Source organism: Numenius arquata, chromosome 25, assembly GCF_964106895.1.
Source record: "Numenius arquata chromosome 25, bNumArq3.hap1.1, whole genome shotgun sequence".
In the NCBI taxonomy this organism is placed as follows: Eukaryota; Metazoa; Chordata; class Aves; order Charadriiformes; family Scolopacidae; genus Numenius; species Numenius arquata.
This window is the reverse complement of record NC_133600.1, coordinates 5898010-5912312: the sequence shown is the minus strand read 5'-3', so window position 1 is coordinate 5912312 and position 14303 is coordinate 5898010. Positions and strand designations below refer to the sequence as shown.

Genomic DNA, 14303 nt, shown 5'->3' with positions numbered 1-14303 from the left:
AGAAATCCCCAGGGGGGGAAGTTTCTCGTGCCCAGGGTGGGCATTAGATTTTCTTAGTGAGTTTTTGCATTTGTACAGTCACTGTTTTGGGTTGCTTGGGGTTTTTTTTGTTTTTTTTTTTAATTATTTTTATTCCCCCCCCTTCCTCTTCCCTCCCCCTCTTTTTTTTTTTTTTTGAGAGCGTATTACCTTCCACTTTATTTTTCTTTTTGCATATCGATTTAAAAAAAAAAAAAAAGCAAAAAAAAAAAAATAGCCTAAATCAGTTTCTCTGGGGTTTGGAAAGAAAAAAGGAAGGGCCCCGGCTGCAGATGGACCCAGCGAGCAGATCTTAACTCAGGTGAAAAATGAAAAAGAAAAAAACCACAAAAAAGACAAAAAAAAGAGAAAGAATAAAAAACCACATTCTACCTCTGAGAGCGGTGGCCTCGGGCGCACCCGAGCCCCGGTGAAATATTTCAGTTTTGCAAACATTCAGGTATTGAAACTTTTGATTATTAAAAAAAAAAAAAAAGATAAAATAAAATAAAAACACTGAAAGTTTACATTTTATAATAACATTATTATACAGATTGTATTTAAACTTCAGAATATTTAAGACAATTGTAACCCTGTAAAGTTGATGAAATATTAAAAAAAAAAAAAAAAGGTGTGTTGTCCGGGGTTTCTATCCCTGGGGGTGTCAGGGGGTGCCATGGGGCTATAGGGTGCCCGTCACGGGGTGACCCCAGGACTGTGGGGTCGCTAAAGAGCTGTGGGGTGTCCATGGGGTCCCTATGGAGTGCCTATTATTTCAATTACTACTTGAAAGGACACTGTAGAGAGGTTGGTGCTGGTCTCTTCGCACAGGTAATTAGCGATAGAACGAGAGGGAACGGCTTCAAGCTCCAACAGGGTAGGTTTAGACTGGACACATTAGGAAAGAATTTTTCACAGAACAAGTGGTCGGGCATTGGAATAGGCTGCCCAGGGAGGGGGTTGAGCCGCCATCCCGGGATGTGTTTAAGAACCGTTGAGATGTGGTGTTGGGGGATATGGTGTAGGGGAGAACTTTGTAGAGTAGGGTAGATGGTTGGACTCCATGATCCCAAGGGTCTCTTCCAACCTGGATGATTCTATGATTCTATAGGGTGCCATGGGGTCCCTGTGGGGTCTCCACAGGGTTGTGGGGTGCCCACAAAGATATGGGGTGTCCCTGGGTCTATAAGGTCCCCACAGGGTGCCTATAGAGCTGTGGGGTGTCCACGGGGTGCCCATAGGGCTGCCGATGGAGAGCCTATAGGACTATAGGGTGCCTCGGGGTCCCTATGGGGTGCCCATAGGGCTGTGGGGTGTCCATGGGGTCCCTATAGGACTATAGGGTGCCTCGGGGTCCCTATGGGGTGCCCACAAGGATTCGGGGTGTCCGTGGGGTGCGCACAGGGCGCCCACAGACCCAGCGCTGCCCGGGGTCACCCATCCCGGGCCGGGCCGGGGCGGGCCCTGCTGAGCTTCCTGCCGCGTGCGGGCAGCCGCGGCAGGTCCCGCCCCGCGCAGGCGCGCGGCCGCGGCGGCGCCGCTTCTGATTGGCCGGTGACGAGGGGAGGGCGGCGCTCTAGGCGGCCGCCGCGCTCTCTCTGGCCCTGGCGGACCGGGAAGATGGCGGCGCCCATGGAGGTGGCGCTGGTGTCGGACGCCGCCGGGCCGCTCTGCAACTGCTCCGTCTGGGAGCTGCACTCGGGCTCCGCCCTGCCCGGCTACCGCGGCGGCAACAGCGGCCCGCGCGGGCTGGCGCTGCTGGGCGGCGAGCACCTGCTGGGGGCCCAGCTGGGCAAGAGCTACATCAACGTCTGGGAGCTCCAGAGGAAGGTACCGGCGCGGCGGGCGGCCCCGGGAGGCCTCGGCTCGGGGGGCGGCCCCGGGCTTCGCGGGGGGACTCCCCGACCCTGTGGGGATGCGCCGGGCCCCCCACCCTGGAGACCCCCCGTTTCTGTGGTGGGAGCCGCTCTCCCCATAGAGACCCCCTGTCTCTATGGTCAGGCACCCCCCCTTCCCCCCCCCCCCCAAGGCCGCTCTACCCGTAGAGACCCCCCTGTCTCTGTGGCCAGACCCCCCCTCCAGGGCTCTTCTCTCCATTCAGCCCTCCGTATCTGTGGCCGGACCGCCCCAGGGTCCCTCTCTCCATAACGACCCCCATCATCACAGGCACCTCCTGCTGTCTGTGGCTGGAGCTCTGTGCTCGGAGGAGGGTGGAGGAGAATTTACCTTTTCCCTGTGGGGCTAAAAAAAAATACTGCAGCAAAACTTTCAGCAAAATGCAGAGCAATTCGATGTGGTTTGCACGCATGGACTGTGCTCTTCATCATCTTCCTCTTCAGCAGTGAACCTGAACCACAGCTGTGCTGATGTGGGTTGAGGACACGGCTCAAACGCGGGCAGTTGCAGCATGTCGGACGCTGCCGGAGCTGCCTCTTCTCCCAGGGTCTTGTTTCTCTCTCCCTCCCGTACTCCAGCCCGTACTGAAGGGTCACCGTGTTCTTTCTGCCCCCAGGACCAGCTCCAGCAGAAGATCATATGCCCCGGGCCGGTGACCTGCCTGACGGCTTCTCCCAACGGGCTCTACATCCTGGCCGGGGTTGCCGAGAGCATCTACCTGTGGGAGGTGAGGGGGCTGGCGCAGGGCTGGGGGGCGCAGAGACTTTCATCCTGTGCGGTTACCGGGTGCCCCTGTCCCATCAGGTGTCAGTAAATCCACGTTATCTGGGCTCCACAGCAGGGTGAGGGCTTTGCTGTGTCATGGACGTTTCAGCTTTCCTGGTGTGGTCTGGGCTCCTGTCGTGGTTTAATCCCCGCCAGCAACTAAAGCCCACGCAGCCACTCACTCACTCCCACCCTGTGGGGTGGGGAAAAGAATCAGAAGAGCAAAAGTGAGAGAACTCGTGGGTTGAGATAAAGACAGTTTAATAGGGAGAGCAAAAGCTGTACGCACCAGCAAAGCACAACAAGGAATTCATTCCCTGCTCCCCATCGGGGGTCCAGCCTCTCCAGGAAAGCCAGGCTCCATCACGCCTTACTTGGGAAGACAAACTCTATCACTCTGAACGTATCTTCTTTCTCCGCCTTCCCCAGCTTTATACACTGAGCATGCGGTGAAATTGTGGTGGGAGGTGCTGGGTGAGGCTTAGGTCTGTTCTTTCCTTCTCTTCCCAAGCTGCTGCAGATGCCCCAGGGGTCAGGTGTGGCTCCCTCGAAGCAGAAACACAGGACCTAGTTTTCCTTCAGCAGTTCTTCCATGTTTTAGCCTAAAATTTGTATGTGACTTGTGATCTGGATGTCTGCAGAGACTGCCGTGCTCTGGTCATCATCCTTCTATTTTTAATTAGCGGTGTGTTTACGTGGGGATTATGCTACATTCTAAGCACTTCACCAAGCAAATAAAAGAACAAGCTTGTTCTGAGCCCTGGGATTAAACACGGAGATGTCTAACCTGGAAAGCTCTCGGTGCTGGGGGATGTTTCTGAGCCTTGTTATGTGGGCGGCTCTATCTTAATTCATCAGGTTTTTCTTTCCAAAATGTGCTTGTGGCGGCGTTGGAAGAAAAGCCCTCAGCAGGGATGCTGGGCTGAGGCTGCAGCAAGCGGGAGTTACTCACTCCTGATGCTCTGAACTGATCCCCGCTGTTTATCTGAGGAACATGGCCCTGTCTGTCTGTCCCCAGCGAGCCCAGCTGTGCAGGCGCTTCCCAGCCTGGAGCTGTGACGGCACTGTCAACCTCAGGGAGGGAACAGGCACCTTGGAGAGGCTGCATGGAAACCACTGTAGAGCTGGGAATGGGCCCAAGAGCCCTCGTTTTGTGCCTTCTCTGTGAAACCGCTTGTTCTCCCTTGAATTGCAGCCTGGATTTATTTTTAGGTGCAATTCAGACAACGAGAGGGAGTCGATTCTGTTTTTTTGTACAGGGCCCCCTCGCTGCCGCCTCAGTTCCCTCCCCATCTGCAGTGTCACCTGTTCACAAGAAAAGCCCTGGGTTTAGGGAACTCCTTGTCCACCCTGAAGCCTCCCTTGGCCCGAGACCGTGCAGCCATGCTGAAGTGCAGCAGCCCCCAGGGTGGCATGCAGCCTCCTGTGGCTTTTGTAACCCCCGCAGCCATCTCGTTAGGTGTTGTGGGAGGTTGGAAGAAGCCATCAAAGTAATATTAATAGTAAAGAGGAAGTCTTAACTGCACAGTTGTGTCTTGGCTCCAGAGTTAACCCACAAGCATTGAGGGCAGGGCGCTACGTTGTTCCGGGGCATCACAGTGCTCCTTTCTTAACGCTCTCTTGCCCTTTCCCTTGCACCAGGTCTCTAATGGGAACCTCCTGGCCATCCTGAACCGACACTACCAGGACCTCACATGCCTCTGCTTTACTGACGACAGCAGCCACTTTCTCTCGGGGGCGAAGGACTGCCTGGCCCTGGTGTGGAACCTTTACAGGTAACGGTGGCCCGCGGGGAGGTCTCAGCCCATTCGCACGGGGCACAGGGAGCATCTGGGTGAGGAATATTAGAACAAGAGATCAGCCACCACTCCCCGGAGGCGGAATCAGCTCTGCCTAAGCCCGCCTGTCTAAGCTGTTTGTAAAGCCTGGTGACGAGTCTGTGCCCTCCTTAGGCAGCTCTTCCACTGCCGTCATCCTCGCTGCCCAGGAGGTTTGTCCCGGTGTCTCACTGAGTTCCCCAGGCTGCAACATATGGCTCTGACTTCTTTCCCCTGCTTGGCGCAGAGTGGATCGTTCCCTTCCCCTGCTGAGATCTCTGTCCCCTCTGGGATGAGGAGCTCAGTGGTGGCCCTCATCCTCTATATTGCGTGTGCTGTGGCTGCTGATGGCTTCTGTGTCCCGCTTGGTCTCTGCAGCCCAGAGAGCCATCCCGGGGGAGGCAAAGCCTTGGCTGCTCTCCTTGCAGCCGCTCTGCTCCAGCATCCCCAGCGCTGCTCTCGCCGCCCTGCCCTGCTGGGCCCATTCAGGCTGGGGTAGAGTTAATTTTCTTCGCAGTAGCTGGTGTGGGGCTGCATTAGGGATCTGTGCTGGGAAGCGTTGGTAACACAGAGATGTTTTAGTTACTGCTGAGCGGTGCTTACAGTGTCCAGTGTACAAGCTTACACAGCTTCTGCCCCTCACCCCCCTGCCAGCGAGCAGGTTGGGGGGCACAAGGAGTTAGGAGGGGACACAGTGGGGACCGCTGACCCTACTGACCACAGGGACATTCCGTGCTGTGTGACATTATGCTCAATGTATAAACTGGGAGAGAAGGAGGAAAGGGGGGACATTCAGAGTGATGGAGTTTGTCTTCCCAAGTAAGGCGTGATGGAGCCCGGCTTTCCTGGGGAGGCTGGACCCCCAATGGGGAGCAGGGAATGAATTCCTTGTTGTGCTTTGCTGGTGTGTACAGCTTTTGCTCTCCTTATTAAACTGTCTTTATCTTAACCCATGAGTTTTTTCTCACTTTTGTTCTTCTGATTCTTTTCCCCATGCCACTGGGGGTGAGTGAGCTGTGTGGGGCTTGGTTCCTGGCTGGGGTTAAACCCCGACACGTGCCAACCTGTCCTTCTGCTCTGCCCCACAGCGTGCTGCAGGCAGAGCCCTCCCAGATCCCTGACCCTCGCCACGTCTGGTCCCGACACAGCCTCCCCATCACAGACTTGTGCTGCGGCTTTGGAGGGCCCTTGGCACGAGCTGCCACTGCCTCCCTTGACCAGACAGCGAAGGTAAGGCCTGTCCCCGTCCCCTGCAGCGGGAGCCCCAGAGATGCACGGGCCCCAGAGGGTTAAAGCAGAGTCTGCTGGGCTGCAGCAGGGCTGTCCGTGAGGGCTGCAGTGGCTGAATTTCTTGGCTGTCTCTGCGATGACTCAGAGCTGCCAGACCCACTAATGGGCTTTGCCTCTCCAAACACCAGCAGTTTCTCCGCACCTGCCCTGGGGCTGGGCCTCTGCATGCTTTGCAGTCCCTCTTCTGCGGAATGTCGGGGTCAGCTCCTCTCATTCCCCTCACTGATCTCCTTCAGTCTGGAGGGGTGGGGAGCAGAGCAGGCTGGAGCCCACTGCTTGCTCCTCCTGCTCTGCAGAGGGGGGTCTGTCCCCTGCAGGACGGGCTCGTAAGGGGGCTAAGGCCCGTTTTGGAGCTGCCTGGGAGACTTGTCTCGTGGTCACGAAGGGCTGATCCTGGGTTCTGCCATGGTTACACCTTAGACTTGGTTTTCCCATCCGCAGGATGCCGTGGGGCAAGTGCTGATAAGCAGCAGTGTGTTCTTCCAATCCTGTCGTTAACATTTAAGCCCCTGATTCCTCTGTACCCTCTTGCTCCAGCTCTGGGAAATCTCATCTGGGGAGCTCCTGCTTTCCGTCCTCTTTGACGTGGGGATCATGGCTGTGACTCTTGACCTCTCTGAGTACCACATGTTCTGCGGCGGCATGGACGGGTCCATCTTCCAGGTTGACCTCTGTGCCTGGGTGAGTGCCTGGGGCTGCAGATCTGCTCCGTCTGCTCCCGATGTGGCACCCTGAGCCACTGTCACCTCCCACCTACGTGACTGGTGTGACCTGCCAGGGCATGGGAGGGCCTGGGTTCCTGGTGTCTCCTCTGCCCCCTCCAGACACAGTGATGAACCTGCTGGCTTCCATCTTCCTGAATTTAAACTACTCTCTCCCTTCCTTCCTGCATTTCTGCAGCCGGTACAGAGAGACCGGACCTTCCAGACAGAGCGGGAGAACGGGAAGGTCTTCAAAGGGCACAGGTGAGGGACCAGACGTACCCACCAGGTGCTTCGTCACCCCCGTCTGCCCACCTCCCCGGTCTTGGCCAGTCCTCGGGTCATCCTGAGTTTAAACTCCCTCTTCTCTTCCCCATTCCAGGAACCAGGTGACGTGTCTGTCTGTCTCCACGGATGGCAGCCTGCTGCTCTCCGGCTCACACGATGAAACCGTCCGGCTGTGGGACATCCAGAGCAAGCAGTGCCTGAAGACGATGAATCACAAAGGTAGGCACGCTCTTATCTCTGGGATCCTTTCCTCCTCAGCTGCCGGTGGCCGCTTGTGCTACTGTGAGGCTGCCCTGGGCATTTGAGGCATTTCTCTGGTACTTGCCTCATGCCTCCAGGAAGGGCAGAGGCATCGGAGGGATGCCTTCACTGTCTGGCATGATGTTTTGACCTTGCCCATGTCTGTTAACAACCTCCCTGTGCAGCTGTCAGGGAGTGAGTCAGAGATTTCACCCTATCGCTGAGGACATCCAGGATCTTCCTCCTTGTTTCCCAAAGGGAGTGGTTGCCCCACATGCACCCCAAGGCCTGGGGAGGCTACGGGAGCGGGAGGAGGTGTCTGGAGAAGAGACTGTCCCTGTGACCCCAGCAATGAGCACCCGTGAGCTCATTAGGCCTGAAGTGAATCTGATATAAGCAGTCATCTGGGATTTCAGTCTAACGGCTGCGATAAACCGTGCAAACAAACCTTTCCAGGCTCAGATCAGCAATTAAGTGCCTCAGAGCAGTGGACGATTTTGCCCTCCTGTTGCATTTGAGCTGTTGCTGACAGTGGATTTCTTCTGTGATCAGTCTCTTGCTGGTGGGGCTCGCAGCTGCCTAAACCCTCCCAGAAGGTGACGGTGGTGAAAGTCAGACCCTGTTCCGCTGTGACGCTGCCTCTGGCCAAGCTGCTGCCCCAGGGCGGTTGCTGGGGGCTGGGCTATCTGCAGACCCTTTCCTTCTGCTGCCAAGGACCGTTTCTGGACGGGCGCTGCAGTAGGTCTCCATTAGCCTTGCTCCACTGGCACCAGAGGGGTGACAGCAGACAAAATCTGAGCTGTGTGAGTCATCAGAGGAGGGGGGGGGCAAGCTTTCACCACGAGCCAGGCATTACAACCCTCCTTGAGGCTGCAGGGAAGTGCAGATGGACACAAGCGCTTCCTGTGAGGGGCAGGACCAGGCTGAGGGTGCCACTGGGTGCTGGGGCTGTGAGGTGCGGGTGCTTTCTGCAGCTCCATGGCTCGCTTCTTCCTGCGGGCAGAGGTTTGGCTTCCCTGGCACCGGTTCTCCCTGCTGCCACCGTGTGCTTCACTGGAGCCTGGGAGTGGGGCTGTGGGTCAGGAGCTGCCGTCCAGGGGAAGCCGCACTGTAGGGAGCTCGAGGAGGATGATCCCTGCATCGGGGGCTCTGCAGCTCCTCTGTCCCAGTGCTGTCCCTCTGGGGCAGCGCTGTCACCCCCTTAGTGGGGCAGCGGGTTCCCTGCAGTGCTGGTTTCCAACGGTCACCATCTCCCCTTGGCCTTTCTTGCCCCCTCTCCCAGTGGTGACCTGAGCCTCCCAGCAAGGTCTGTTCCCTGCCACTGCCCCGCTCCCCCCTCCAGCATGTTCCCTGAGCCTTTCCCTTCCCGAGGCAGAGAGGAGACAGCCATTTCTACCAGGGCTGACATGACAGCGTCCTCCAGCCCTGTGTGCTCGGGAAAGCAAGGTCCCTCTGCTCATGGGTGTCTGGGGGCAGGTCAGAAACCGCTGCCCTCCCCACGTGATGGTGCTGCAAATAGATCGACGGGGCTGGAGCATGGCTTGGGGCTTGAGAGGAGCATAGCTGTGCAGCAGGAGGGATGCAGGGGGCTTTTCCAGCAAGGTTTGCTTGTCCTTGATGGCGAGGGGCAGGCAGGGTGGCCGAGCATGGGCAGGGAGATGGACTTTGAGAAACTGGGCTGCTGCTGTTGGGTGATGGGCTGTGACTGCGCTGGGCAAGGCAGGGCTGCCTCTGGGTACCCAGCGTGGCTATTCCCGCACCGAGGGGAGCGGGGACCAGTGGGATGGGGGGCAGCACCCCCCAGTCCCTTGCCAGCGCTGCCCCAGCGTCCCTCCAGGCCTCAGTTCCCGTCCTGTCACAGAAGCTCCATCTTTCTCTCTGCACACACCGTGTGGCACAAACCGTCCCCAGGGGCTCGTTCCTGCTAGCCCTCCCCCCGGGGATGCTCCGGTTGATCTGTCCCGGTGGCAGCTGCCGGTGTTGGAAGCCGGGTTGTTTATTCTCTGCCAGTTGAGTCCGGTCCCTCTGCCCACACCAGCAGGGTGTCACCCACCGCCTGGTGCCCCAGCCATCGTGATGAGGTGGGCTTGGACAGGACTTGCAGCCTCGCTGGGCCCCGAGAGCTGCTGGGGGAGCCTGCCCTGGGTGGTGACCAGGCTTGGGGATCTGTGGGGTGGTTCCTGAGATTTTCTCTTCTCCGCCTTTCTCATCCCTTCCTTTCCAGTTGCTCCTGGAGTTGCCGGTGGCCCAGCAGCAGTAATCTCACTAATGGACACTTTCATAAGCAGTAGCAAATTCTTGTCTTTAGGGAGGGAGCGAGAGTGAAACAAATGGTTTGTTACAGCGAAGCGTTGGCAAAGAGCAGCTTGGGGGCCAGCCCGGCACTGCTGGCAGAGCAGCTCCTGTAGCCGTTGGTTTGCTGCTGTGATCCAGCCTTGGATCTGGGGAGGGTCAGGCTTCGGCGCAGGCTCTGGCATAGCTGGAGGGGGAGATGATGGTGAGGGAGCCCTCGTCCGCATCAGAGGTGCTTTTGTCCATCTCCTCTGCGGAGACTGAGCCCCTCAGGCAGCTCTGTGTCCCCCAGGCTCCCCATCCTGGGTTTCCCCCCTCATCCTGCACTGTTCCCCGCTGCCTTTGGCAGGGATGCTGGGCGGGCGCTGCCTCTGCTCAGGTGCATCTGGATCCTTTTAACCTTTCCCTTCGCGCTGTCGGGTTCAGCTGGTGGAAGATGGATGGTCCGGGATTTATTAGGAGTGACTGAGCTGCTCTGCTCACTGGCTGCCCAAGGTGTGCGGGGGGCTTCAGGGGGCTGGGGGGTCACTGCGTATGACAGGGAGAGGTTTGGGGTGTGGGGGAGCAGCGGTGGGAGTTCAGCAGTGAGCACGAGTTCGGAAGGGGAGGCGGAGGGGGCTGCTGACAGAAAGCAGCAGCCTGTGTGGGTAAATGCAGTAATTAAAGCGCTCATTAGCTCTGCCAAACGAGAGTGTGTGATAGATCATTGCAGGAGACAGCTGGGAAAGCGGCAGCCGCTGATGGATGGCTGGCTCTGCGGAGGATGGCCGGGCCACCCGCTCCTCCCTGAGCCTGCTGGGCCTGGGGTGGGGAGCTGCGGCCCCGACTCCCACCACCAGAGACGGGGAGAGGGGCTCTACCTCACCCGGGGGTGGGAGGAAGGCAGGTGTCCTGGCAGGTCCATGCACCCCGAGTTCACTCTGTTCTCGGGGCTGCCCGAGGCACCAGGCAAGAGACAACCCTGCCAGAGGGGGGGATCTGACCCGTCTCCTCCTCTTGTCCTGTCCCAGGTCCGGTGACAAATGCCTTCATAGTGCTGGCCCCAGCCAACATGTTCAACCCGGACGGGAAGCCCAGCGTGCCTCTGCCCAAATTCAGCAAACACCTCCACGGCACCGAGAGCAACGACGAGCAGGGCAGCGAGGGAGTGACGCTGCGCCTTGGGCTCCACCAGCAGGTACCGGGGGCGAGGGGGCTGCTGGTGAGGGGGAGACAGAGGGCGGGTGGGGGGAGTTCTGTGTTGGAGGTTCCAGAATTTCTCCTTCAGCCAGAGCAGTGGCAGTGCCCGGTCCGTTCGTGATGGGCAGCAGCTCCACGCTCGGCCTGTTCTGATCTTCCCCCGTGCTGCTAAACTTCCCCAAGTGCCATTTCCTAAAGCAGTGGAATTGCTCAATTAACTGACGTGTGGTGGGAGCCGAGCAGGCAGGCTCTTCCCGTGCTCTCAGCTGTATCAGGGCTGTTCTCAGCCTGGGGATCGGAGCCCCCAGACCAAGGTCTCCCAGTGGAGCAGGGTCCTGGCTGGGGGACAGGGTGTTCTTTGAAATCCCCCCGGTGTCAGGGGGAGGTCTGGAGATGTTGGGGCTCTGCCCTGCCCCAACTCCTGCCTGTCAAGAGCCCACACACAGTGTCTTTGCCCCTCAGAGGCTCTTCTCCCTCTGAAAACACCCTTCTCCAGCCTGGTGAGACCCGTTCCTCCTCCCTCTCGCTGTCCTGCCTGGTGCAGTCATTTGTCCTCCCAGCCTTGTGCTGCAGCGTGGGCTGGTCCCAACACCGCTGTCCCTCAGCCCCAGCGTGGCTGTCCCCAGGCAGGGGGGTGTCCTGCACCATCAGTGGTCACAGGCTGGCTGTGTGCTGTGCCCAGTCCATCCCCTGGCCTCTCTGCCGCTGGTCCCAGAGCTGCTCTCCTCTGTCAGCGTCTGTCCCCAGGCGAGTGACAGTCCTGCCGCGGCTGATGGATGGGCTCCATGTAGGGGAGGTGGCAGCCAGTCCAGGAGGGGCTCTTTGCTGCTCGGTGGAGGGGACGGCTCAGCTGCTGCTTCCGAAACGTCAGTCCTGCAGCCAGTCGGGCTCCTCCGCTCGCAGCACGATGCCAGGGGAGCAGCCAGGGGTGGCGAGTCCAGCGCTTCCCCCCCCCCCCCCCCCCCAGGGAATAGGCTCCATCTGTGCTGGGAGAGGAGCCTGCAGACCCCTGCCCGGGGCAGTCTTGAGGGGGCTGTTCTGGGACCCCCGTCCCTGTGCAAAGGTCCTTCCAGTTTGGAAAGGGGCTGCAGCTCCAGCCAGGCTCTGCCAGTGCCGCAGGGCTGGCTGTGCCCCTCTGGGGTCTGATCGGTCCCTGCTGTGGCCCGTGGGGCTGGGACAGCAGGGTTTCTTTGCCTCCTCCCATGGGGAACCCTGCCCAGGGGTGCCGGGAGAGGACCCGGGTCTTGTGCCAGTGTCTCCTGTCTGTCCCTGCAGGACTCTGGGGAGAGCTACCTGGAGAAGGCCGAGAAGATGTACGCGCAGATGTACTCCACGAGGGAAAAGGTGAGAGCTGCTCTGAGACAGGGGGTGCAGACCCCTTGGGGTGTCCTCTCTTCAGCTGGACCAGTTCCTGGGGCCCTGTGCAAGTTGGGGACGGGGAGGAGCGAGCCCCAGAAATTGCTGATGGTGTAGGCAGGAGGGGCTGTGGTTTGAGGAGATAGAGGAGGGAGAGGATGAAAGGGTTTGGGATTTGCTGCTGTCTGGGGGAGCACCAGCCTCTGCTGGCCGGAGGGGAGACCCCAGTGCCTGACGCTTTGCTGTTTGTGTTTTTCTGTGGCAGAACCTGGTGGGAGACCAGGAGCATCTGACGATCCAGGTGAGCGAGCTGGAAGAGGAGGTCAGCACCCTCCGGAAAATCAACAAGAACCTCTTTGACTTCTCCGCTCGCATTATCACCAAACCAGCCAAATGAAGAGGCCCCCCCTGCCCTCGCACCCCTCGGCCTCTCCCTGCCCGGCTCCCGGGGAAGAACCGGCCCTGGGGCACCCGCACACGCAGCGGTGCCGGCGCCTGGCCCACGGAACACGCCGGGGCGTTTGCCCGCTGGCTCTGGCACCTGTTGGACCAGACGGGACTGAGATGTGCGTGGGGGCTGCGGGGCTGCTGCGTGCGGGACAACACAGGGACCGTTTTCACCCCCGTTCGCTGCTCGGTGCCGGCGGGGGCAGAGCAGAGCCACCGGCTGCGGGAGGAGCGTCGCCGGCTCCTGAGAGGGGGGTCAGGACGCGGCTCCCCCTCTTTCCCCGTCTCTTCCCCTGGCCCTTTTTTGGTTCTTTTTGTTACTTGACCCTGCAGTGCAGACAGAAAAGTGTTTTTTTTCTCTTAATACCGGTTTGAGATTGGATTTTGGAGACCCCCTTCTGCCCGTCCCACCCTGGGAAACGCTGCTCGATGTCACCGGACCCCTTGCAGCCGGGATCCTGCTGGGGGCTGAGCAGCTCCTGCTCCTGGGGGGGGCAGGGGCAGCAAAGGTGCTGCCTGGGGACAGGCGGGGGGTCCCTGGTGTGCCGTATCCCCCCTCCTGGTCCGGTGGGGGAGAGGGCAGGGGGCTGTGGGGGTGTCCCTGGGCTCAGAGTGCTGGTGGGGGTTTCGGGGCGCAGGGCTGACTCCTTTGGGGAGGGGCAGGGGGGGCAAGGTGCTATTTCCAATCTCGTAAGTTGACAATTTATATATATTTGGATCCAGCTACTTTTGTTTTCACGGTGTTCTGGGGAATCGGCCTTTTGTATCGTCACGAGCATGGCAGCGGGGGTTGTGGGTTTTGTTTAGGTTTATTTTTTACATAAAAGATTTGTTTTTTATAGTGAAAGATGCCTGAGGCTTTTTTTTAACACCCTGTTGGTGGCCGCAGATCTCAATAACCCTCCATGGCTTCCCTCTGGTCCCGGGGAAGCTGTGCTGCTCCCTCGTCTCTGCCCCGTGGGTCCTTCCCTGTCCCCACGAGGGTTGGAGGGGTCCCTCTGGATCTCGGGGACCCTGGCTGTCCCCAGGTGCACCCACTGCCCCGTCCTGTGCACCAGAGGGAAGCGCAGTTGATTTAAAGTGCACTTTAATGACCGGGCAGCCCCGCTCCCCCCAGCTCCCTTAGGTCATGCTTTTGCTTAATAAGGGCCGATAATAAGGAGGGTCTCCAGGGGCCGCAGTGGCAATGTGTCCCCCCTGCAGGGAGAGCCCCGAGGCCCCCCCAAGAGGGTGGCAGGCTGCACCCCACCAAACCCAGACCCGAGCCCTCCCTCCCAGTCATCCCATACTCTTTCCCAATGGCCCCCCAGTGGGGTGCGTGTCAGGGCAGGAGTCAGGACGAGGCTGCCCTGTGAGCCCCCGACAGGGACTGGGGTTTGAGGGGGCTATTTCATGCCAAGAGCCTGTTGCCCCCCTTGTCCCCAACTCCTGCCCAGGGCACTGGGTGCTGCTCCATCTTTATTATCCCTGGGGGACCAGTACCCCCAAGAAGAGGCCTCCAGAGCTCCCCATGCCCTGGCAGGATTTGCCTGGAGGCCTCCCCCCTCCAGGCCCATCTCCGCAAGGGGAATTCATTAGCCGTGACTCATTAAATTTGCCTGGTGATCAATACTTTTTGCCAGCTGGTATTTGGCTCCCTTTCTCGCTTTCTTTTTCTTATTAATTTAGCAGAGGCTCTCTCTCCCTGGCAGCCAGTGTTTGTGCTACTGGTGCCGAGCAGCTCTGTGCTGTGCCTCAGTTTCCCTGCTGTCGGGGGGGGTGACCCCGTTTTCCCCCCCCCGCAGAGGGGGCTGCAAAGCTGCTGCGTGTCTGGCTGCACCCCAGGAGCTGAGGCCGTTTGCCCCTTCCCCACGCAGCGGCCCCGGGGCCCCCCGAGTTTGAGGATGCATCTCCGCAGAGGGATGGAGGGAGCCGGTGAGGGCCTTTACCGCGGGGGGGGGACAATTTACGGCTCCGATCCCGGCTCAGCACCGCCCCGAGGGGCTTCTAATGCCCGGGAGGTGGCAGGGAGCGC

At 59.2% G+C, this 14303-nt stretch overlaps 1 protein-coding gene across 1 annotated transcript; it reads left to right on the top strand.

Annotated features, from left to right (window-relative positions):
• The first annotated feature begins 1638 nt into the window (after positions 1 to 1638).
• WDR18 (WD repeat domain 18) lies at positions 1639 to 12651 on the top strand. The gene is made up of 10 exons (XM_074163861.1): positions 1639 to 1848; positions 2531 to 2641; positions 4321 to 4454; positions 5585 to 5726; positions 6324 to 6467; positions 6687 to 6751; positions 6870 to 6994; positions 10318 to 10484; positions 11762 to 11830; positions 12108 to 12651. Exons 1-10 carry the CDS (start codon positions 1639 to 1641, stop codon positions 12237 to 12239), a joined length of 1299 nt encoding a protein of 432 aa, XP_074019962.1. The 3' UTR covers positions 12240 to 12651.
• Positions 12652 to 14303: the final 1652 nt, after the last annotated feature.

Bases quoted from the DNA above. Each gene is read 5' to 3' on its own strand.
- WDR18 (XM_074163861.1), top strand. From the start codon at position 1,639: ATGGCGGCGCCCATGGAGGTGGCGCTGGTGTCGGACGCCGCCGGGCCG. The intron at 5,727-6,323 runs GTAAGGCCTGTC...CTCTTGCTCCAG, and splicing joins CCCTTGACCAGACAGCGAAG to CTCTGGGAAATCTCATCTGG. The intron at 6,468-6,686 runs GTGAGTGCCTGG...GCATTTCTGCAG, and splicing joins AGGTTGACCTCTGTGCCTGG to CCGGTACAGAGAGACCGGAC.